Genomic DNA, 24157 nt, shown 5'->3' with positions numbered 1-24157 from the left:
ATTTTTTAAAAATTATCTGAATGATAAGACAGATAGGCAACTTATGAAATTTGGTGGGGTGCTGGGCACTCTTTGAGTTTGGTTGTTTTCTTGCAGACATTTCACTACCCAAACTAGGTAGGTAACCTCATCAGTACTAGCATCAGCAATTTAGCACTGATGATGTTACCTAATTTGGCTAATGAAACGTCTGTAAGAAAACAACCAAGCTCAGAGAGCACCAACAACTGCTCATTTCAACCCTGAGCTACAAATATTCTCCGTTATTGGTACTTATAACATTGGTAGGGTTGGTCAAGGCCCAGTGTAAAAAAATAAGATTGAAGTGTAATCTGGACAGGTTGGAAGACAGAGAGGATCAGTTTGCCATTATGTTGTTATATTTAGGGAGAGAAAATGTAGGAGTCACATGTGAGAAGGGGGATCCATGGTTTGGAAACATTGCATCTGAGGATTTAGGTATGGTCATTGAAAGTTGAACAAGTATGGTGAAACAGCTACTAGAAGGGCTAACTTAGTCCTGGGTGAAGCAGAAAATCAAATTCATTAGAGCAGGGGTGTCAAATTCGCATCATCAAGGCGTTGTCACGTGATGTATTGTGACTTCCCCCCCTTCTCTAAATCGGACGTGGGTGTGGCCAGTACATGATGCATTCAGCCCGCAGCCCGCAACTTTGACACCCCCACATCAGAGTATCAAATAAATGTGAAGTGATTATTCCTTTGTACTTGGCTTTGGTGAGACTTCACTTGGAGCACAGCATAAGATTTTGGGCACCATGTTTCCAGAAAGAGATTTACAGGATAAAGAAGGTTATTGGATCTTTGGGGGGGGGGTACTAAGCTGAGACAAACCTGTTACTATTTCAAGGGAGGCCATCAGCAAACCTGAGAGTTATAGATTAGACCAGGAAGCTATATCTAATAAGTTAATATAGCCAGGACCTTTTTATAATTCAAGCATCATCACTGTTATAAACTTGATTTGTGAATTTAAAACAGACTGGCAGACCATGGGGAGACATACAAAGTAGACCTCTCAGGATTTAGGTAAGCCATATCTCTTCTGCAGGGACAGATTTTTCTGTCCACAAATTGCTTGGATGTGTTTCTGTCATCCCATCATTATTAATGTGTACTTTCATATGCAGCCAAATCAATAATTCTTTTTGAAGTTGCATTAAGTAATATATCTGGGCATACCAAAGCCAAACTATATATTTATGTTAGCAGCAAGTTTTTTTTTTTTAAATCTATTTTATTCATTTTCACATTCCATTTTACAATCACTTATATACAGGGTATTTGCTATAAAAGAAAAAAATATATAAAAAAAAATAAAAAAAAATAAAAAAGAAAACACAACTCATCATTCACAACCCCACCTGACACTTCCATCCTCCATACACCCCATCTACCCCCTCCAACTTTCCTTTCCTCCCTCTAACGCTCCCCTCCTACTTCCCTTTCCCCTCAAACCTTCCTTCTCCCCTTACTCCCAACACGCCCTCCTTGCATTCCCCTTACTCCTTCCTTACTCCTCCCTCCTCTTTCCCTCTACCTCCCTCCTTGGTGTATTCCTTTATTCAAGTGTTGTTTATTATAATCTGATAAAAAGTAAAATAAACCAAGGGGAAAAAAAATATAAAGAAAGAAAAGAGAAAAAAAGGAAAAAAAAAGAACAACCATATATAAGTGCATTCTTGTTCTTATTGCGACTATGTTAACACCCACCCACCCACCCCCCATAAATCCCCATCCCTACTCCTCCTGACTTCCCAGGGCCCACACCTGGCACTGCCTTCTATCTAAAGTATCTTATGTTCGTATGGATTAAAAATAAAAGTAATATATTAAAGGGAAAAAAAACCAAAAAAAAAAAAAGAAAAAAAAGAAAAGAACAAAGAAAAAAGAAAAAGAAAAAAAGAAACTCTTTGTGTTAAGCTCAGCCCCCCATCCTTATCTATGCTTAAATAGTATAAGTCATTCTATCTATATTTTATTCTCGTCTCTTGCTTCTTTGTTATTTACCCCGACCTCCTGTAGACTCTCCCATTCCTCTTCCTTAACCTTGTATTCAGATAAACATTTATCCAAATTTGTATAGACATCAATATACAATCTAACTCAAACATAATCCCTTCTAGTAAAATTTAAGCAGCGTGGATCATTCCACATATTCAAATATTACTTTACAGAAGAATAATCAAACTTTCCCTTTCTTAACCTTAATTTCAAACAATAATTCAAAATAATCTGTTAGCAGCAAGTTTTAATATTGTGCTCAGGACAAGGCATGCTCTTTTTGTAACAAGAAGCAATTGTACAGGAAGAGGATTTAATTTTTCCAGGTATTTATCCGCTAAGAAACCCCTTCATCTCACAAAAGTGATTCTTGAAAATTATTTCCAATCTTCTACTCCATTCAAGAGAATAGAATATTAGGAGTGTGCATTGATCCATATTCAAAGATAGAAAGGTGGCTTATAGAATACAAAGTTACAGAGTTGGAAGGGACCTTGGAAGTCTTCTAGTGAAACCCCCTGCCCAAGCAGAAGTCCTTATAGCATCTCAGACAAAATTACTGTAACGCACTCTACATGGGGCTGCCCCTGAAGAGTGTTCGAAGACTGCAGTTGGTCCAGAATGCAGCCGCGCGAGCGATAATAGGTGTACCTAGATACACCCATGTTACACCTATCCTCCGCGAGCTGCACTGGCTCCCCATTGGTTTCCGGACCCGCTTCAAGGTGCTAGTCGTTACTTTTAAAGCCCTACATGGTATTGGACCTGGCTACTTGAGAGACCACCTCCTGCCATTCACCTCCCAACGACCAATAAGATCACACAGGTTGGGCCTCCTCCGGGTGCCGTTGACCGGACAATGCCGGCTGGCGGCTCCCTGAGGGAGGGCCTTCTCTGTAGCTGCACCGGCCTTATGGAACGAGCTTCCCTCAGAGATCCGGACCCTTACCACTCTCCCGGCCTTCCGTAAAGTGACCAAGACCTGGCTGTTCCGGCAGGCCTGGGGCTGTTGATTAAAATCCAGCCCCACTTGATTGAATGGATGATATCTTATTTTAAATAATTATATTTTAATATTTTTTATGTTTTTGCTTTTGTTGTGAGCTGCCCAGAGTCCCTAGGGAGTGGGCGGCATACAAGTCTTATTAAAGTTGCAAAGTTGCAAAGGCTGTCCAGTCTCTTCTTAAAAAGATCCATGGTTGGAGCACCTACAACTTCTGAAGGCAAACCATTCTGTTGATTAATTGTTCTCACAGTCAGGAAATTTCTTCTTATTTCTAGGTTGAATATCTCCATTTGGAACAATTGTGAATGCTTAGATAATACCTGTCAGCTGTAGGCTCATACCGTAGGAGCTGTCTACATTTCTGGGCTCATACATTAGGAGCTGTCTGATCCCAGAAAACAATGTAATTATGATTTAACTGGGTACTGCTGACCAGTGTTAGGTACATATCCATGCATGCTTCAAGTCACATATTCCATTTAAAATCCAGATCACTGATCACTGGCCAGTTCTAGAGTTTCCTGACTCCTAACAGAAAAACAGGAATAACAGAATAACAAGAGTTGGAAGGGACCTTGGAGGTCTTTTAGTCCAACCCCCTTATTTAGCTTTTGCAGACGGGGAGAAATCAAAATGCAAAACCCATCCAAGTGAACAACCAAAGAATGTGGGAAGTACATCGAGAGGCTGTTTGTGTAAGCTCTAAAGTTCTAAGTTCTAAGCTCAGCTAATCTACAGGGCAGTTATTAGACTACCTGGATGTAAGGTCAGATTTGAGCTGCAATATTTTAGACAAGCAAATGGTCTTGAGTGAGAGGCATGTTACGTATTCTCTTCCCTTTCTCTTAGATAAAGTTAAAGCCCCTGGATCCTCAAACAGAAGAGGAGAAAACTGAATACAGCATTGCCGCTGAACGTCGCCGTATGAGACTGGCACACACAGATACAATAAAAAACCTGCTTACTAGGAGCCATGTGAATGATGGTAGAGTATCTTCTAGCATTCTTTCTAGGGCTTTGGCTGTGTGACATGGGTTACCTTGACTTTGTTTCATTTCACTTCATTTTACATTATCTCTACCATTTAAAAACACTTCATTGCTATGAATAAATCCTTATGCAGGGAGAAATTAAATTGGTAAGGTGCGCTCTGTTCAGGAAATATAACTCAACCATTCAAAATGCAGAAAGATGAGCTTACCTTTGTTGGCCATTTGGGAAGCATGGCATTCACTGATAATTGGGGATCACCCATAGATGCATGGGAAACTGTAGTGTTTATGTAAGTTCATTTCAGTATATTAAACTAGTCTTCCTAGTTTGTGCTGGTGGTAATTATATTCAGCCAGTTTGGTATAGTGGTCAAAGCATTGGCTAGAAACTGGGAGACCGAAAGTTCTAATCCTACCTTGGACACAAAGCCAGCAGGTTGACTTTGGACCAGTTGATCTGTCTGTCTCTGTCTCTCTGTCTCTCCCTCTGTCTCTCTGTGTCTCCCTCTCTCTCTCTCACTCTCACTCTCTCCCCCCCGCACTTCTGAAAACCTTGCCAAGAAAACTGCAGGAATTAGTCCAGGCGTTTGTCAGGAACCAACACCGACTCAAAGGCACTCATCCTTTGAAAACAGCATTACTGTTAGATGCTCTTGAAAAGTATCCAGAAGCTTTAATTGGTTCAAACTGTGGTGGTCTACATGGTTTTGTGGAAGCCTAAATTTGCACATTTGTTACCCCTCCTGCAGGAACTGCATTGACTCATTTGCTTCTGAGTCCAGTTCAAAATGGTGGTTGTCACCTTCAAAGCTATGTGCTTGGGACCAGGTTATTGGAAGGACCATCTTTTCCCAATCAGATCTACCTGCTTCACCAGAACAGGAAGGCAGGAAATGCTACAAGACCCCTCTCCTAAAGCAGTCCATTTAACAGGACCAAGAGGAAGGGCCTTCTCTGTAGTGGCTCCTTCCCTTTGGAGCATCAGCCCTGCAGAGATAAGATTGGCCCTCATTTTGACACTCTTTTGCAAGGCCCTGGAGACATAGTTCTGCCAACAGGCCTAGGAACCAGGCCTCAGCATGATATGAAGCCTATCAAGTGATTTGTTTGATTGCTGTCACCAGAATGGTGGTGGGTTATTGTTTTTGTACTGGAATTTTAGAGTCACTGAGAGTGAGCTGGAGGGGAATTTTTCTTAAATAAACAAAATAAACATCATTTGGCGTTTGAAACTTTGTGTTTATAAGGAAGGGCAGCTACGTCATTTGAAAAAATGTATTCTTTTTACAAAATGCATGCTTGTAAGGCCAGTGGATCTTCCTACCAGCTGTTTTTTAAATGATGATATGTACATGATAAACACTCAGTTTTCCCATAGTAGTAAATTACATTAAACTATGATTTTATGTTTGTTGCTAGAAAGAAGAGAACGGTTGAATTGCATTGTAGAGATAACCTTGTGACCTAATTGGATCTTGTTTACTGTATTTTTCAGAGTATAAGACACACCTTTTTCCCTCAAAAAAAAAAGGCTGAAAATCTGGGTGCGTCTTATACACTGAATACAGCATTTTTTGCCTCCCAAAACCCCACCTCCTTCACCAAAATGTAGGAGGCTTTCAGAGAGCTCCTGGGAGCTGGGGAGAACAGAAATGAGCAAAAAATGGGCTTTTTTCCTCAATTTTGCCCCTCCCAGCCCCCAGGAGCACTCTATAAGGCTATGCATGCAATTTTTTGACAGAAAACAGGCCCGTTTTCGGGAGGTCTGCAGAGTGCAAAAACTTTTTTTAAATTTGCCTCTTTAAAACCTTGGTGTGTCTTATACTCTGATGCGTCTTATACTCTGAAAAATACGGGTATATATAAAAATACAGTATTTCTAGTGACATCTCCTAGTAAACATTTTATTTTTTTATTTTATTTAGTTTGTCAAACATGTACAAGATAGCAGGTATACGTATAAACATGAACATGAACAAAGGAAATGAGTACAAATAAACGGGGATAGTAGGACCAGGACAGTAGGCACACTGGTGCGCTTATGCATGCCCCTTTTATGGACCTCTTAGGAATGAAGTGAGGTCCACGGTAGACAGTTTAAGATTGAAGCTGTGGAGGTTTGAGGATGTAACAACCAGGGACGTGCAGGCAGGGGAGGCAGGGGAGGCAGGGCCTTACCAGTCTCAGGAGGAAAAGAAAAGAATTTTTAAAATAATTAAAAAGGCTAAGGTAGTTGCTGCCAGACTCCAAGTCACAGTGATTCTGAGTCTGCTTAGTGCTAACTGTAGGGGGAGGCGAGAGAACTATGGGCCTCCTTTGCATAAGGAATTTTTCTCCTTCTATCACTTGCTCAGAGTTAAGCAAGGGTTGAAAAGCGAAAAATTCCTTATGCAAAGGAGGCACGTGATTCTCTTGCCTCCTCTTGCAGAGGGCACTTTGTTTAGAGGCTTTTTTTAAACAGTTAAGCAGAGTCATTCACGTGGTGACTCTAGCAGCAACTATCCTAGCCTGCCTGGCCCTGGCTAGACCAAATCTTGCATTTTTGAGGCAGCTGGAAGGTATGTGGGTCAGAGGGAGGGGGCAGGGGGGAGGAATTCAAAATTATTTGTAATGTAAGTAATTGTAATTTGTTTTTATTGTGTGTGTGTGTGCGTGCGTGTGCGTGTGTGTGTGTTTTACCCGCCTCTACTGGTGCACGGGCTGGCACATTTATATTTATATTTTTATATTTTTTAAAGCCATGCCGCCTCGGCCCGCCATAGAGCGAAGCATTTCCTGGTTTGTGGCCGGGAGGCACGCTGGCACTTTAAAGTGCATGCCACCACCCCGCTGTATGGCCGGGGCAGCGGCATGCACTTTAAAGTGCCAGTGCGCTGTCCACCATAGAGCAGGCTTGTTCTCTGCTTTAGAGGTCCTGCCCACTTGCCTCACCGGCGGTGAACCTCACCTCACGTCACTGGTAACAACAGAGTTGGGTAGAGCATTCCAGGCATTGACCACTCTGTTGCTGAAGTCGTATTTTCTGCAATCAGGTTTGGAGTGGTTTACCTTGAGTTTGTATCAATTGTTTGCCCGTGTATTATTGAGGTTGAAGCTGAAGAAGTCATTGACAGATAGGACATTGTAGCAGATAATTTTGTGTACTATGCTTAGGTCAAACTGTAGGCGGTGTAGTTCCAGGTTGTCCAAGCCCAAACTTTCAAGCCTGGTTGGCATAAGAGATTCTATTGTGAACAGAGGAGTGGATCTTCTTTTTTTAGTTGTGTTTATATGATCTTGTTTATATCAAAAAACAGTATTTCTGGTGGCATCTCCTAGTAAACACAGTTGTTAGATTGGGTAAATGAAAGAGGCAAGACTCAGGCTTCAGCGACAACAGCTCTTTATTAAGTGACAACTAGGTACACTCCAGCAAACACTCTATCTGACAGCAGCCCTTTTATAGGGAGTTTTCAGATGTCTTAACCACTCACCTTTGAGTATTTTCCCGCCGGATCAGAGAACCTTGGTGGAAACTACCATACTGGCTGTCAGTATGTAACAATGGTAGTTAAGAATTTCAGTGGAAAGGACTACCAAAAGTTACTTCTGGTCTATAGTTATTGAATCCACAAAGGGTCACAGTTATAATAGACTGGATGTTCATTTCTGGTCTGGAATCCATTCACTGATGTTGACAAGCTATTTCAAAAGTGAGCAATGATGCCACCAGCTCTGCTAGATGCCTTGGATCAGCTGAGCTGCAGAGCTGATCTTAATTGCCAGTAACATTAATTCACGAAGCCCCCAGTACAATAAGTTGTTGGTTCCATTAATTCCACCTGTTGTGCTGCAAGGGGTGGAATTAATGGAATGAGTATAATCATAAAGCACTAAATAGCAATAAGAAGCAGAGATTATTTTAGCCCATCCACTGCCCAAAAGAGAAATTGATCAAACTATTGACATGCAAGAGAGAGGAGTAAGGCTACAGGTGGATGATGAATGGCCCTCCCAGAGGACATAAAAGAGGAGTGAAAGGGGAGTGGAGTTTTTAGGAGACAATTAGTTAGCTTAATTGGCTTGTGACTTTCTGAGACTCCTTGTCAAGTTTTGCAGTTATCGGCCTTGCAGCTATCTACGCCAGATAAGGTCTGTGACTGTAAATCCTCCCTTGAAAGACTTTTCTGGATGTGAATGAGCAGTATTCACAGTAAATTAATAAAAGGGTTTTTTGTAAATAAATAAAAGGGACAAGGAGTTTGCTTCATGCTCTCAGGAAGCCTAAGTCAGAACACAACTGACCCCTTGCTATGCATGACAACAGGTTGACAGCAGTTTCTGTCTTCCTCTTCGCCAGGTAATGCTTATACAAAATGGAGATGGAAGATGAAGGAAGAGACCTGGGCATTATTTCAAGTGCCTACCTGGTACTTTAACTCTGAAAAGGTTGCTCCTGTGCAGCTATACCTCTGATGGAACGTATCTTTTCCCCCTAATAGATCTCCAGCATAGAGAATGCAACGTGATCGTACCTGCTGAAAAGACCCGAGTGGAAAGCGTGGAACTCATTTTACCTCCACATGCCAACCATCAGGGAAACACGTTTGGTGGGCAGATCATGGAATGGATGGAAAATGTGGCCACAATAGCGGCAAGGTGGGTGCTTGCATCTCATTGAGGGGAAAATGGAATGATGGTGGTTGCTTAAAATGTTAATTATGGCTTTATATAAAATTAGAACTGAGTTATGGTTAAATGGATGAATTTACTGCCTGATTTTCTTCACTGGGGGATTCCCATTCCATCGTATGCTGATAATAAAGATATTTCACATGGCACACTTTCAAAATTATTATACAGGAAGTATGGGACACATTGCCTTATGGAACCTGTTATTTTTAACATTAGAAATCCAAATACATATATAGATAGTCTTCAACCTGAGACCCCAATTGAGTCTGAAATTACAGTTGTAAGACATACCAGTTGTTAAGCAGGTCATCACGTCACCAATCCCAATTTTATGACATTTTCTTTTTGCTAATCATTAAGGGAATGCAGCAGTTGTAAAGTGAACACCACAGTTGTTAAGTGAATTCCCAGTTGTTGAACAAACCCATTATTCACAATGGGCGTTTCTTGCTAGAAACTGGAAATAGACTCCAGTTTTCAGTAAGAAAAGGCATAGAACACAGTCACCTGACTTTGCAAACAGTTGTAAATACAGGATGGTTGTTGAGCCCCCCCCCCTTTTTTTGATCCATGATGTGGTGGCTCGGTGGCTAAGATGCTGAGCTTGTCTGTCAGAAAGTTAGGCAGTTCAGAGTGAGCTCCCATTACTTGTCCTAGCTTCTGCCAACCTAATAGTTCAAAAGCATGTAAAAATGCAAGTAGAAAAATAGGAACCATCTTTGGTGGGAAGATAACAGCATTCCGTGCCCCTCTGGCATTTAGCCATGCCGGCCACATGACCACTGGAGTCTTCAGACAGCGCTGGCTTTTTGGCTTTGAAACGGACATGAGCACTGCCCCCTAAGAACGACTAGCACATATGTGTGAGGGGAACCTTTATCTTTTAACCTGGGACAGTCATTAAATGACTCCTTGCTAAGTGAAGACTAACTGCAAAACTCAGCAGTGAACTAAGGATTGTCGTGGTCATTGTTTTCGGATTAATCCTTTTCATAAGAAAGTTGTAGAATAAGCCTGTCTACATGCACTGTAGTTTTTTCTAATACAAGACAAAGAAGGGCAACTGGAGTCATTGATATTGTCAATAGAAGGAATATGGGTGGTGGTGGTTCCTGGGAGTAGAATATTGAGGTTATCCAACTACTGATTTCCTTCGCGATTTATGAAAATTGGGAGCAACCTATAGAAATTAAGCATTCCAGCCTTAAACATTCATAATTTTCCTTTTGCCCTAGATACAAGCCCTGCATATTGAAGTCCATTGAAGTCTGTTAGCACTTATCCCAATGATAGCAATGTGGAAACATTTGATAAATGATCTGTATCAGTTTGCTAGGCTTGAGGTCTCTCTTGACTGCCAGGCTGAGTGAATGTGTAAGCAGAAATGAGAGAATTGGCGCAGGGTTTAAGAAGGCAGATGGACTATAATCTGGATGAGATTAGGCTATTGTGATTACAGAGAGGTCCATGCGCCATCATAGAAATCTGGGACAGATTTCAGGATTATGACACATGACTTTTATTTGGAAATATTCTGCGTCCACCACAGTCTGATTGTTGAGATAATAAATGGTATCATTGGACTTTTGGACTGTGACTTAATATTGTAAAGGTTTCCTAAAATCAATAGGTAGCATTAGAATAATTTTTCTCACTTTCTAGATTTGTCAGGAGGCATGAAAATGGGGGAGAAAGTATTGGACTTACATCAATGCTTGATTTGCCAGTTTATTATCATTATTTTACACATTCTTTATCTGGGTTTCCTGATCCTATACGTCTTCCATTCTTGCTTCAGTAGTAATAGGGGTTCTTTTTCCTAATTGGCTAAAAACAAGAATTGTAAGAAAGCGTATACTGTCTGTAATCTGTAAAAAAAAACAAAAAAAAACCAACTACAGTCTTGAAAGAAATTTATTGTCCAATCATTGGAAAAAGTGTAGGAGACAAGGCAAAACCACCCTCTGTATGTGGTTGAAAAATGGATGATCATCCTTTGTAAGGTTTGTAAGGTTTGGAATTATTCCTTATACCATTCAAATAAATCCACATTTAAGGTCATATATACTGTATATCTGTATACTGCATGAGTCAAAAAGAGGGCTGTGAAAATATATACAGACCCCTCACATCCTGGACATAAATTGCTTCAACTTCTACCCACAAAACAACGATATAGGGAACTACACACCAGAACAACTAGACACAAAGACAGTTTTTCCCCAAATGCCATTCCTCTGCTTAACAACTAATTCCCACAACACTGTTAAATAATTTTCTAAGACTGTATTACTATTATTTTTCTCTTCCTTCCTAGTATCTATCTTTTACAACTTATTACTATAACCATGTTGCATGTATCTTTCAATTTATATTGTTTTTATTTGTTTCCTAATACGATTTGATAGCTTATTAGTAACCTTGACTATCACTAAGTGTTGTATCTTTTTATTCTTCATGATTGTATTTTATTCTTCTTATGTACACTGAGGGCATATGCCCCAAAGACAAATTCCTTGTGTGTCCAATCCCACTTGGCCAATAAAGAATTTATTTGCAAGTATGTGGTACCTTAGGTTTACCTGCAGTTGATTTGGTCTAATTGTTCAGCATTTTCCACTGCACACAATTTACCTTTAACTATTGTGATAACAGTACTAATATGCTCTAATCCTAGTGTAACTTGAATTTATTTGAGTAGTTTTCACATCCCCTCCATTTGTTTGGTGTTTAACTATGCAGCTGGAATGGCAGTTGTGCTCTCCTCTCTTTCTGCAATTTCTGTAAAGCTAATGAAGGCAAGAGGTTAATTTCTGAGGAAAATGGTGATGCACCTTTATGATTTGACTGGTAATTTTTCCTTATTATCAGATCAAGGCAGAGATATTTTTAAGTGTGATCCTGCTAGAGACACATTGGAATTTCATTGGGACAGCAGGAATCATCCCTTCTCAAGAGACAGTGATCTTTCTACTTCCAAAGCTAAATTCTGTCCTCCTTGTGAAGGAAAACAGAAGCTACCTTAGCCGGGCTGCTCTAGAAATTCACTCCCTTCCATGCAGACTCATCTCTTAGCATGCATTCTTCTTCACTCCATTTTTTCCTGAAGCTTTGAAATGATTAGATTGTCTTTCATTTTTATTAGTGATGGACTAGCTGTTTTCCTTTAGGTGGCGATGTGTCCCCATTAATTCTGGCAATTTGGATGATCATTATGTGGAAAAGAAGGAAAAGAGAAATTCAATCTGTCCTTTGCTGCTTTCCCCCATTCATTCTCTCTCTCTCTCTCTCTCTCTCTCTCTCTCTCTCTCTCTCTCCCTCCCTCCCTCCCTCCCTCCCTCCCTCCCTCCCTCCCTCCCTCCCCCCCCTCTCATTTCATAACTTCCATCTGATCTGTTGCTGATTGGCAAACAGTGTGTTTGGCGGCACATGCATGACAGGTAAATGGATGGTGTTTTTAATGTGATCAAACCTGATTCTGTTTTTCTATGTTCTTCCAGCCGATTGTGCAATGCCTATCCCACCCTGAAGAGCATTGAAATGTTCCATTTCAGGGGACCATCCCAGATTGGAGATCGCCTTGTGTTTAAGGCCATTGTGAACAATACATTTAAGAACAGGTATGTCTTCCTGCCATCATTCTAGAACTAAGTGGACTTGGTCAGGGGTGGGCTTCAAAAAATTTAACAACAGGTTCTCTGGGTGGCATAGTCGGCCTCCTGCTCCACAGCACGGGCCCTGTTTTTGCCCTCCTGGGCTCTGGAGGCTCTCTGGATGCCAGAAACAGGCCCATTTCCAGCCTTCTAGAACTTCCAAGAGGCCCATTTCTTGCCCACCCTTGGTTCCGGAAACTTTCCTTGAGCCTCCGGGAGAGCAAAAATGGCCTCCCCGAGCTCCAGAGGCTCCCTGAAGGCTGAAATGGGCCTATTTCCGGACTTCCGGAAGCTCGGGGAGGCCCATTTTTCACCTTCCCTGAACCTCCGTGCAGGCCCTGCACTTACCTGGCACCCAAAATGGGCTATGTGGAGATTCCTGGGAGGGAAGGGGTTGGCGGGAGTGGGATTTGGGGGTTTGCCAAACTGTGCAGGATCTTTGTTAAAGGATCATCAAAACTCAGGTGAAACCAGAGCAGTCCACCCCTGGATTTGGTCCAGAAGTCCAAATTTTATGGAGGTATAAATTAAACCATTTCAAGATCTACACTAATAAATGAAAATGCATTGAAGAGGAAGGTTGAAAGAAGATTGTAAGAAATGGGTCATTTATGCCCCTCACTTATTCTTATATTAGCTACAAGTCCAAACAATCTCAATATAGAACATTATAGTTTGCCAATGTCTGGAAAGCCACAAGCCATTATTTCATGAATGGATAACTTCTAAAATTTGCCAACATCATTAAAATAAATAGAAAGGTAGATCTAAGCATATTAAAGATACAATTAACACATTGTGTCTTCTTTAGAGAACGTCTTGAAATTAATTCAAAGAAACAGTTAATCAAAAAGGGCTAGAATTCATTCCAACGGGTCATAATATCATACACAGTGTGATCTCAGCAGATTTTGTGCATTTATTTACTTCTTTGCTCATTTGAAAATGTTGTTCTTAATTACAGCATGGAGGTTGGGGTGTGTGTCAAGGCCTATCAACATGAAATGGAAGTCAGCGAAAGACATATAAATAGCGCTTTCATGATTTTTGTGGTCTTGAATAAAGATAATCAGCCACATACACTTCCAGTGCTGAAGCCAGAACCAGGGGTAAGAAAATGAAAATGATGTCGCACGGCTTTGAAATTACACTGATGCATGCCCAGAATAGTGTATGACTGAAGGATATTTGCAGTGCAAATCCAATTTCCAGTTTGGGAACCGCCTTAAAAAACATGATTCACCTGGAAAAAAACAAATGAGAATTGTGACTTCAAGTAGGAATGCACAATGGAAAGCTCACACTCTATTCCAGAGGTGTCAAACCGCAGGCTGGATCTGGCCCACAGGGTGCTTAGATCTGCCCATCCTGGAAACAGCGAAGGACCGGCCTGTGGTGCTTTGCCAGCTTGCTAGGGCCACCTGCAGGCCTCCTGGGGTCTGTTTTCACTGGCAGAGGACTGCAGGAGGCTATTGCAGCCAAAAACAGAGACTCAATGAGTGTCATTGAGCTGGCTATGCCCCCTGGCCACCCCCCCAACCCCCCCCCCAAGGTCAAACATAACCCTGATGTGGCACTCAATGAAATCAAGTTTGACACTCCTGCTCTACCCCAGGTTTTGGTTTAAGAATTCTCGTAAAATAAAGGTTTCCATTGAACTGTGACTTTTAATATGATAGCAAGGAAAACTATTCAATACAGTTAGTCGTCAACTTACAACAGTCCATTTAGTGACTGTTCAAAGTTACAATGGCACTGAAAAACTATTTTTCACACTTCTGATTCTTTTAGCATTCCCATGATCAATCCAGATGTGTGGCAACTGTCTCATATTTATGATGGTTGCAGTATCCTGGGGTCATGTGATCACCATTTGCAACTTTCTGACAAACCCAATCAATGGGGAAGTCAGTTTCATTTAACGACTGTGTCATTAACTTAACAACTGCAGTGATTCATTTAACAACTGTGGCAAGAAAGGTTGTAAAATGGGGCAAGACTCAACTCAACGTCTCACTTAGCAACAGAAATGATGGGGTTGATGGTGGTTGTAAGTCTAGATCTACCTGTATATATGAAGTAATTAAGTATAATTATTTTTAACCCACTTATTTTGGTTCTGCTTGGGGAAAGGTAGTGCTTGCCATGGCACTTGAAGCCTAAGAGTAGCTCTAAGGAGATTCAAGTATGGTACTATTAAGCTAAAGTTTCAGTTGCCAATAGTAGACATAGAATCCTAGGTCTTATCATATTTCTAGCTTTAGATTTAAAACATGCTGTTGTTTCACTCTGTTCAGTCCTAAATGTGGTTGGCTGGTACTTTTGCTCACTCGGTGTGCAAATCCAGGCAGCTGAGTTAATTCAGGAACTCATAGCTAAATTAAGCTGAATCCGTATACTATCCAAGCACAGCCTATGTGTCATTGGATTTCCTTTGTTTTTCCTTTGTTATTATTTTGCTTTGAACAAAAGACAATATACAGATAGAGTTGATGCTGCAGGCGGGACATAGTGAGATGAATCTAACCAAACCAATGAGGAAAATATAGCAATTCTGTTTGTATCTCACCACAATACGTGCCCCATGTAGATGCAACCTTGATTAGCTTGTAGGAGGTTTTTTTTGGGGGGGGGATATGGCTGTGTTTTTTCCCTTGGAGTCTTCTGTACTTGTCATCCTTCAATAGTTGTCTTTCCCCAAGGCAAAGATGCTTCTAGTCTGCCTTCAGTAGGATGGCTGTATTTGCTGTGTTCACTTGGGAGCAGTGTTGCAAGGAATTTGCAAAATTGGGATGACCAATTGGGAAGAATTTACTCAAAAAATACACAAACAGATTGAAAGGGACCAATAGAAGAGAATAACTAGCTTAGGGTTGAACTGTGGGGTCCTTGGTGCTCTCTGAGTTGGTGGTAATGGAACGCCTGCAAAAAAGCCACCAAGGTCAGAGAGCACCAAGGACCCCACAGATTGAAAGGAAAATTAGATAAAGGTAAAGGTTCCCCTCGCACATATGTGCTAGTCGCTCCTAACTCTAGGGGGCAGTGCAGGTGGTCCCTATTTTTCTAGTTGCATTTTTTACATGTTTTCGAACTGCTAGGTTGGCAGAAGCTCGGACAAGTAAAGGGAGCTCACTCCGTTATGTGGCACTAGGGATTCGAACCACCAAACTGTCAACCTTTCTGATCGAGGAGCTCAGCGTCTTAGTCACTGAGTCACCGCATCTCACCAAAAAGGAAATTTTAAAAGAGGGAACCACAGAGACTGAATACGAACCTTCTCCCTTTAATGTTTGATTGCAGATCCTGGCAATATTTACTGAATTGTGTTCTTAGTAAAACAGTGTCAATCATAGTGAGTGACTTATAAGAGCCATCCACAAAGCCCATCTAGATTCTCTCACCTGACTACTGCTGTGGTTTTGAATAGATAAGAACATAGCAAGGCTTTAATTAAACAAAAGAGTCAAGTGAAGAGGGCATACTGTGCAGAGATCCAGCTTCCTTGCAAAACCCATAATACTGGGAAAGGTGAAAGAGAAGTAAAGGAAGCAGAGACAACCAGCGGCAAGCTGGACGGAGTTGATTACAGAGGCAAAGGGTTCCCCATCGGGAGACCTGAAGAGGAAGCGTGCATAATGTAATCCGTTCATTTTATTTCCCTTTAACAGGATGGAGAAAGACGATTTAAAGAAGCTAGCGCCAGGCAAAAAATTAGACTAGACAGGTTGGTAAAACGTTTTCTTACTCTTTCAGCACTCTTTTCCTTCCCTACAGCTCTACGCCTGTTAAGTGAAAGGGAGAGTGTAGAATTTTAATTACTGCACGTATGGTTTTTTTTCCTGTTGCACATTTGTAGGATAGAATTATGTGCATATTTAGGAGGATGAAATGGTTTATGTGTAACTAAATCTTCCTATCTATAGACTTCATACTCAGACTTGCGGGTAAGTTAAACCCCCCAGCTGCACTCACCAACCCACAGGGAAGTGGAGGCTGAGTGTTAGAGCTGTGCACACTTCGCAAATGATTTCGAGGAAGTGCTTGAGACCTAGTTCAAACACAGGACTTGGCTGCTCTTCATTACAGGAAACAGGAAGTCTCCCCCCCCCCCCAAGACATCGGCCGAGCCTGACAAAAAGGGGTTGCTGCTTTTAAGGGTCATCTGAATGGATTCTTTAAAACAAGGGCAAGGTTAATTTTTTTACAGGTTTACCCATATTCCTGAAAATAATTGGGGGCTGCTTTAATGAGTAGCAGGAGTAGCAGCCTGGCTTACTGAGCATCCCACAGGAGACAGAGAGATTTTTGTGTTTTTGCTTCCCTGCTTAGACTTCAACTTAGTGGACTTTGGATGCATTTGCTGGAATTTGCAATTGTTATTTCCCCAAAAAATACCAGTAAGATCCCATAGATTGGGCCTCCTCCGGGTGCTGTCGGCCACACAATGTCGGCTGGCGGGCCCTTGGAGGAGAGCCTTCTCGATGGCTGCTCCGACTCTTTGGAACCAGCTCCCCCCGGAAATCCAGACCATACCCACTCTGATGGCCTTCAGGAAAGCCGTAAAAACCTGGCTGTTCCGTCAGGCCTTGGGCTGTTGACCTCACTATTGAGGTCCGGCCCTGACTAGAATGAATTTATGATGGATGATTGTTGTTTTAAACTGTATTGTTTTTATGTTTTTTTTTTATATTCTGTTTGTAAGCTGCCCGGAGTCCTTTGGGATTGGGCGGCATATAAAAATTTTAAATAAATAAATAAATAAATTTATTTATTTCATCAAGCATGAATTAGATAACCGATATATGTATAAACATGATTATGAATACATGAATTAGATACAAATACAAGGGAATATTAGGACAGGTATGGTAGGAACGTTGGTGCACTTATGCACCCGATACCGTATTTTTCGGAGTATGACACACCTTTTTCCCTCAAAAAAAGAGGCTGAAAATCTGGGTGCGTCTTATACACTGAATACAGCATTTTTTGCCTCCCGAAACCCCACCACCTTCACCAAAATGGCCCTGCATTGCCTTTAAGAGGCTTTCAGAGTGCTCCTGGGGGCTGGGGAGGGCAGAATTGAGTAAATGGGCCATTTTTTGCTCAATTCCCCCCCCCCCCCCCCCAGTCCCCAGGAGCACTCTATAAGCCTCCTAAAGGGTAATGCGTGCTCTCTTTTTTTGGGAGGTCTGCAGAGTACAAAAACTTTTTAAAAAAATTTGCCTCTTCAAAATCTTGGTGCGTCTTATACTCCGATGCATCTTATACTCCAGAAAATACTTTTTTTTTAAGACATTTTATTAGGATTTATAGGCCGCCCTTTTCCCTGAGGGGACTCAGGGCGGCTTACAATCACAGGGAAGGGGGTGCAATATCAAAAGACAAACAATATGTGAACAGAATAAAATAATAAAACACAACTTGATCTCCGGGTGCGCTTCAAGGTGCTACTAGTCACCCATAAAGCCCTTCATGGTAGTGGATCTGCGTACTTGAGAGACCGCCTTCTGCCAATTACCTCCCTGCGACCAATTAGATCTCATAGATTGGGCCTCCTCCGAATTCCATCTGCCAGCCAGTGCCGGCTGGCAACTACAAGGAGGAGGGCCTTTTCAGTAGTAGCTCCGACCCTTTGGAACGAGCTCCCCGTGGAGATTCGTACTCTCACCACCGTCCAGGCCTTCCGCATAGCCCCTAAGACCTGGCTAGCCCGTCAGGCCTGGGGACAAAGATAGCCGCCCCTCCCGAATGATGAATGAATGTTGCTTATTATTTTTACTTATGTGTGTCTATGTCATTGTTTGTATCCCCTTTCCTTGATTTTATGTGAGCCGCCCTGAGTCCCCTCAGGGAAAAGGGCAGCCTATAAATGTTAATAAACTATCAAACTATCAAACTAACTTGCATTCAACAGTCAACACTCAGGCGGGTAAATTGGAAACCTATCCCCCCAGGCCTGATGGGAGAGCCAGGTCTTAAGGGCTGCGCGGAAGGTCTGGATGGTGGTGAGGGTACGGATCTCGACGGGGAGATCGTTCCACAGGGTTGGAGCTGCAACAGAAAAGGCTCTCCTCCGTGTAGTCGCCAGTCGACATTGACTGGCAGATGGCATTCGGAGGAGGCCCAGTCTGTGCGATCTGATCGGTCGGAGGGAGGTAATCGGCAGAAGGCGGTCTCTCAAGTACCCAGATCCACTACCATGGAGTGCTTTAAAGGTGGTCATCAGTACCCTGAAACGCACCCGGAGATCGACAGGTAGCCAGTGCAGCTCGCGGAGGATGGGTGTAATGTGGGCGAACCGCGGTGCGCCCACTATCACTCGCGCGGCTGCATTCTGAACTAACTGCAGTCGCCGGATGCACTTCAAGGGCAACCCCATGTAGAGCCCATTGCAGTATTCCAGCCTGGAGATCACAAGGGCTCGAGTGACTGTTGCGAGAGCCTCCCGGTTCAGGTAGGGCCGCAACTGACGGACCAGGCGAACCTGGGCAAATGCCCCCCTGGTCACAGCCGACAACTGATGGTCAAAAGTCAGCTGTGGATCCAGGAGGACTCCTAGGTTACAGACCCTATCTGAGGGGTATAAAATTTGACCCCCCAGCCTGAGTGTTGGAACATTGGCCAAATTGTTGGGAGGGAAACACAACAGCCACTCGGTCTTCTCCGGGTTGAGTACCAGTTTGTTAGCGCTCATCCAGTTCTTAACGGCCTCAAGACCCTGGTTCATCACGTCCACCGCTTCATTGAGTTGGCACGGGGCAGACAGATACAGTTGCGTATCGTCCGCGTATTGGTGGTATTTTATCCCGTGCCTCCGAATGATCTCGCCCAGCGGTTTCATGTATATGTTAAATAGTAGGGGGGATAAGACCGAACCCTGTGGCACCCCATATGTTAGGGGCCTCAGGGACGATCTCTGCCCCCCGACCAACACCGACTGCGACCTGTCCGAGAGGTAGGAGGAGAACCACTGCAAAACAGTGCCTCCCACCCCCACCTCCCGCAGTCGTCGCAGAAGGATACCATGGTCGATGGTATCGAAAGCCGCTGAGAGGTCAAGGAGAACCAGGATGGACGCATGGCCTCCATCTCTGGCCCTCCAGAGATCATCGGTCAATGCGACCAAAGCGGTTTCTGTGCTGTAACCAGGACTGAAGCCGGACTGGAAGGGGTCAAGATAACTAGCTTCCTCCAAGGCCCGTTGAAGCTGGAAGGCCACCACCTTCTCAACAACCTTCCCAATAAAGGGGAGGTTGGAGACAGGATGATAATTGTTTAAAATGGCTGGGTCCAAGGATGGTTTCTTCAGGAGGGGTCTCACCACCGCCGTTTTAAGTGCGGCGGGGAAGTGCCCCTCCCGAAGGGAGGCGGTCACGACCGCCTGGATCCAGCCATGTGTCACCTCGCTGCTGTTGGCAACCAGCCAGGAGGGACACGGGTCCAGAATGCAGGTGGAGGCACTTACAGCTCGAATGGCCTTGTCCACATCCCCAGAGGCAACATCCTGAAACTCAACCCAGAGATGGTTTGCCACGTAATCCCCCTGTGTCTCGGCTGGATCTACAGCGGTGGAGTCCAAGTCCGACCGAAACCGAGCAACTTTGTCCGCCAAGAACTGGGCATAGTCCTCAGCCCTACCCTGCAAGGGGTCTCCCACATCCCTCCTATTGAGGAGGGAGTGGGTGATCCTAAACAGGGCGGCTGGGCGTGACTCGGCGGACGCTACCAAGGCAGAGATGTGTGTTCTTTTGGCAGCTCTTAGTGCCTGGACGTAATCCTTGGTGCAGGTAGTCAGAAGTGCTCGGTTCGCCTCGGACTTATCGGACCTCCACAGGTGCTCTAGGCGTCTCCTCCGGCGCTTCTTCTCCCGGAGCTCCTCGGTGAACCAAGGAGGTCTCCGGGATCCGCTGACCCGGAGGGGCCGTAGTGGCGCAATCCGGTCAAGAGACTCCGATGCCGCCGAATACCAGGCGGCAACCAGAGTCTCCGCCGAACTGTGGGTGAGAGTAGCAGGAATAACCCCAAGCTCCGTCTGGAACCTCAAAGGGTCCATAAGTCGCCTGGGGCGGAACCATCTGGTCGGTTCCTCCTCCCTACGGTGGGGGTTTGGCCTCCGGAAGTCAAGCCTCAGTAGGCAATGGTCTGACCACAACAGGGGTATGATCTCATTACCCCTCAGACCAAGATCACACATCCACTGCTCCGAGAGGAATACGAGGTCGAGCATATGACCCGCTGTGTGAGTTGGGCCCCGAATTACCTGGGTCAAGCCCATGGCTGTCATGGAAGCCATGAACTCCTGCGCCCCGTCAGAGCGTTCACCGAGCGATGGCAAATTAAAGTCCCCCAGAACTATAAGCCTGGGGAACTCAACTGCCAGCTCGGCTACTGACTCGAGGAGCGAGGGGAGGGATGCTGCAACGCAGTTGGGAGGCAGGTACGTTAGCAGCAGACCCACTTGACCCTTGAGGTCCAACTTTATCAGCAGGGACTCACACCCGACAAGCTCCGGAGCAGGGACCCTACGAGGTAACAGAGACTCCCGGATAACAATAGCCACACCGCCACCCCTTCCCTGGGCTCTCGGCTGATGAAGCACCTGAAATCCCTCTGGGCACATCTCTACGAGGGGGACTCCTCCTTCTGTGCCCAGCCAGGTTTCAGTAATACATGCCAGGTCTGCCCTCTCGTCAACAATTAAGTCCCGGACGAGGGGAGCCTTGTAAACAAATACGTTATGTCCAGTTAGTTTTTGCTTTGTTGTATGTATTTATATTATTTCTTCTGTGCATGCAATGGGGCTCTGTCTTCTGTACTTACATTGGTATTCTTAGCATGGTGCTGTTTCCACTTGTTAGTGAGTTGGCTTCTGTGCTGCTACTGTGGCTTCAGGGGTTTGAATGGTGAACAGAAAAAGCAACTGTTAGATTTAACATACCACTTCTCACTCAATAATCTGTTAAATTGAGGATTTGCTATGGTTTTTCTTCCCTACTTCCTTGGAAAGGCTCAGTCTGTTGCCCATCTCAAAGCATGCTTCAGGTTTCGTGCTATTGCAACTTTTTTGTGAATACAGTTTGCATGTTTGCCAATACGTTTTTATAAGGAATAAGGTCCATGTTTTCTTTAAACAGTCATGTAAACATATTTTTATGTAAAACACCTGAGAAGCTATATTGAACACTGGGCCGTGGTGATGCAGTGGTTACAATGCACTACTGCAGGCTACTTCTGCCGACTGCCATCTGCCAGCAATTTAGCAGTTCCAATCTTATCAGGCTCAAGGTTGACTCAGCCTTCCATCCTTCTGAAGTGAGTAAAATGAGGATCCAGATTGTTGGGGGCAATATGCTGCCTCTATAAACTGCTTAGAGAGGGTTGTAAATCCCTGCGAAGCGGTATATAAGTCTAAGTGCTATTGCTAATTACAGTACTATGTTCCAGTACAAAAAAAGTCAACTGAACCAGAATGGTCAGAAAAGCAGGAAGAGAATTGCAGGCAAAGATTTCAGTATATATGTGTATTGGATTTTCTCTAACCTATATTCTGATAGCAAAAGGCAGGAAACTAAAGAAGCCTGAAAAACACAGATGATCAGCATTGTCCTCCACTTTGCTTATCTCTTTGTGTTTTAGATTTTTATTCTGCTGCAACATAACTTATAAAACGGATTCCTCTTCCTAAGCTCTTTATTTCTCCCTGCTTCCAGTTCTGCTTTATGGTTACCTCCCAGCCCCTTCCCATTTGCCTCTTGTTATATCACAGAGCTCTCATTGTGTATTTATAGCCTTACTGTTTGTTATTTCTCATATGTAATTTATCCAGGAACATGGATGGAGACAGCCTGCGTTATCCTAGAGGTCACTGTTCTCGAGACATTAATACCTGATTAGTGCATCTTCATGAGATCAGTGAGAAAAGGCAGGCTAGGAAGAGCTGGAGAACATATACAGTACACAGGGAGAACATAAGAGGCACCGCTATATTAAATAGGATGCTCTAACTTAAGGGTTCACAGCATTCTTCAGCTTGAGAATTCTCTCTCTTTTGACATCTCTCTGGCTTAATCGTTTGTCTCTGTCACTCGCCAGTTTGTGAATTCCAGGCATATTCACCCTATCGGGAAACTGCTGCAGGCTGAACCGTACAAATAATCTAAAGAATTCTTTATCTTAATTGTTTGCCTGAATATCCGGAGTGTCTAGATAAGGAAGGAGGCTGTTAATATTTCACTAAGACTGAAATATGTATTTGTTAGGAGGAGTCAGAGGTCGAGATAGGTGACATTTAAATGAAGGAAATCAGAGGATCTGCTGTCTTTGGGGTTTGCTAAGGATCTACAGATGGAATCATGAGATAATGTCATGGGCATTCACATGAGATTTATTTATTGCTTATGGAGGTAAATTCTGCTTTTCTTCAGAATATAAATGGTCAGACATAGCAGTGGTGAAATTCATTTTTTTTTTTACTACCGGTTCTGTGGGCGTGCTTGGTGGGCGTGGCAGAGGAAGGATACTGCAAAATCCCCATTCTCACCCCACTCTGGTGCCAGCTAGAGGTGATATTTGCCAGTTCTCCGAATTACCCAAAATGTCCGCTACCGGTTCTCCAGAACCTGTCAGAACCTGCTGAATTTCACCCCTGATATATAGCCTTTTCTTCTTGCCTTTTCTTACACAACAAAAAAAAATCAATGTAATATGTTGGACTGCGAAAGGGTGACTGGTCCAAAGTCACTCAGTGGGCTACCATGATGGAAGCTGACCTAGAACCCGGGGTCTCCTAAGTTCATTGTCTTCACTGTGAAATCACAAACTTGGGGTCACTGGCCAACTCAACAGCTTGTCTCCAAAACCCATTTAACAGAGAGAAACCATATTCTAAAGCAGGGTTTCTCAACCATGGCAACTTTCATGTATGTAAACTTCAGTTCCCAAAAGTGATTCCCCTGATAAAATAAATCACCATAAGAAGCCTTAAGAAGTATTCGGTAAATGGACTTAGATATGATCTTTATGAAGGCTCTCCTAGTCTTTGTCCTGTAGCTCAGGGGCCCCCAATCCCCAATCCATGAACTGGCACTGGGCGGCAGCATGCCAGATAGTGGGCCACGCAAACAAGCAAAGCCCCATCCGCAGGATCCAGGCAGTGTGCAAAACCTTGCCCCATCTGGTCTGTGGAAAAACCTCTGTCCATGGAGCCGGTCCCTGGTGCCCAAAAGGTTGGGAGCCGCTGCTGTAGCCACTATGGTGGGGTGAGGACAATAGTATCTTAAATTTGAAAGGCCTTGGGAGAGACACAGAGTGTGTTTTGCTGTATGTGTGATAGTGTAGCTGCTATGAGCCACACACATATACAGTATAGAGGCATTTGTTCTATAACAGTGATGGCTAACCTTTTCTGGACTGATTGCCCAAAGTGCATGCGTGCTGAACCCCAAAATGCAATGAGGGTGTGGCCCTGCGCATGTGTACTGCCCTCTGGGTATGTGTGCACAGCCCCCTCATGCCCCCCCACATCCGCACATGGCCCCCCGCACACAAGTCCCCCCACGCATGCGTGACAGAGATCCAAAGACCAGCTGGCTGATGGGAGGCACACATGCATGCGTGGCAGAGCTGAACTGGGGCAACAGCTTGCGTGCCCACAGAGGGCACTGCACGCCACCTGTGGCACACATGCCATAGGTTTGCCAACACGGTTCTATAACTTTGAGGTCTTGTTATCTTTAAATAATGCTTTCTCTATTGCAACAGAAAGGAAATATAATTATTTCTAAGAACCAATATCCCTGGAGAGA

General features: G+C 43.7%; 1 protein-coding gene across 3 annotated transcripts in view; it reads left to right on the top strand.

Annotated features, from left to right (window-relative positions):
• Positions 1-24157, top strand: part of ACOT11 (acyl-CoA thioesterase 11) — an 84206-nt gene that overhangs the window by 46386 nt on the left and 13663 nt on the right. For all 3 annotated transcript variants that reach the window (XM_032218079.1, XM_032218080.1, XM_032218078.1), the window contains exons 6-10: positions 3881-4016; positions 8505-8661; positions 12198-12317; positions 13315-13459; positions 16019-16074. In XM_032218079.1, the coding sequence (XP_032073970.1) occupies positions 3881-4016; positions 8505-8661; positions 12198-12317; positions 13315-13459; positions 16019-16074 (614 nt within the window). The remainder of the gene's footprint in view (positions 1-3880; positions 4017-8504; positions 8662-12197; positions 12318-13314; positions 13460-16018; positions 16075-24157) is intronic.

The sequence above is a fragment of the Thamnophis elegans genome, chromosome 5, assembly GCF_009769535.1.
Source record: "Thamnophis elegans isolate rThaEle1 chromosome 5, rThaEle1.pri, whole genome shotgun sequence".
Classification (NCBI taxonomy): domain Eukaryota; kingdom Metazoa; phylum Chordata; class Lepidosauria; order Squamata; family Colubridae; genus Thamnophis; species Thamnophis elegans.
Note: the sequence above shows the minus strand (reverse complement) of the source record. Positions and strands in the feature narration are given on the sequence as shown.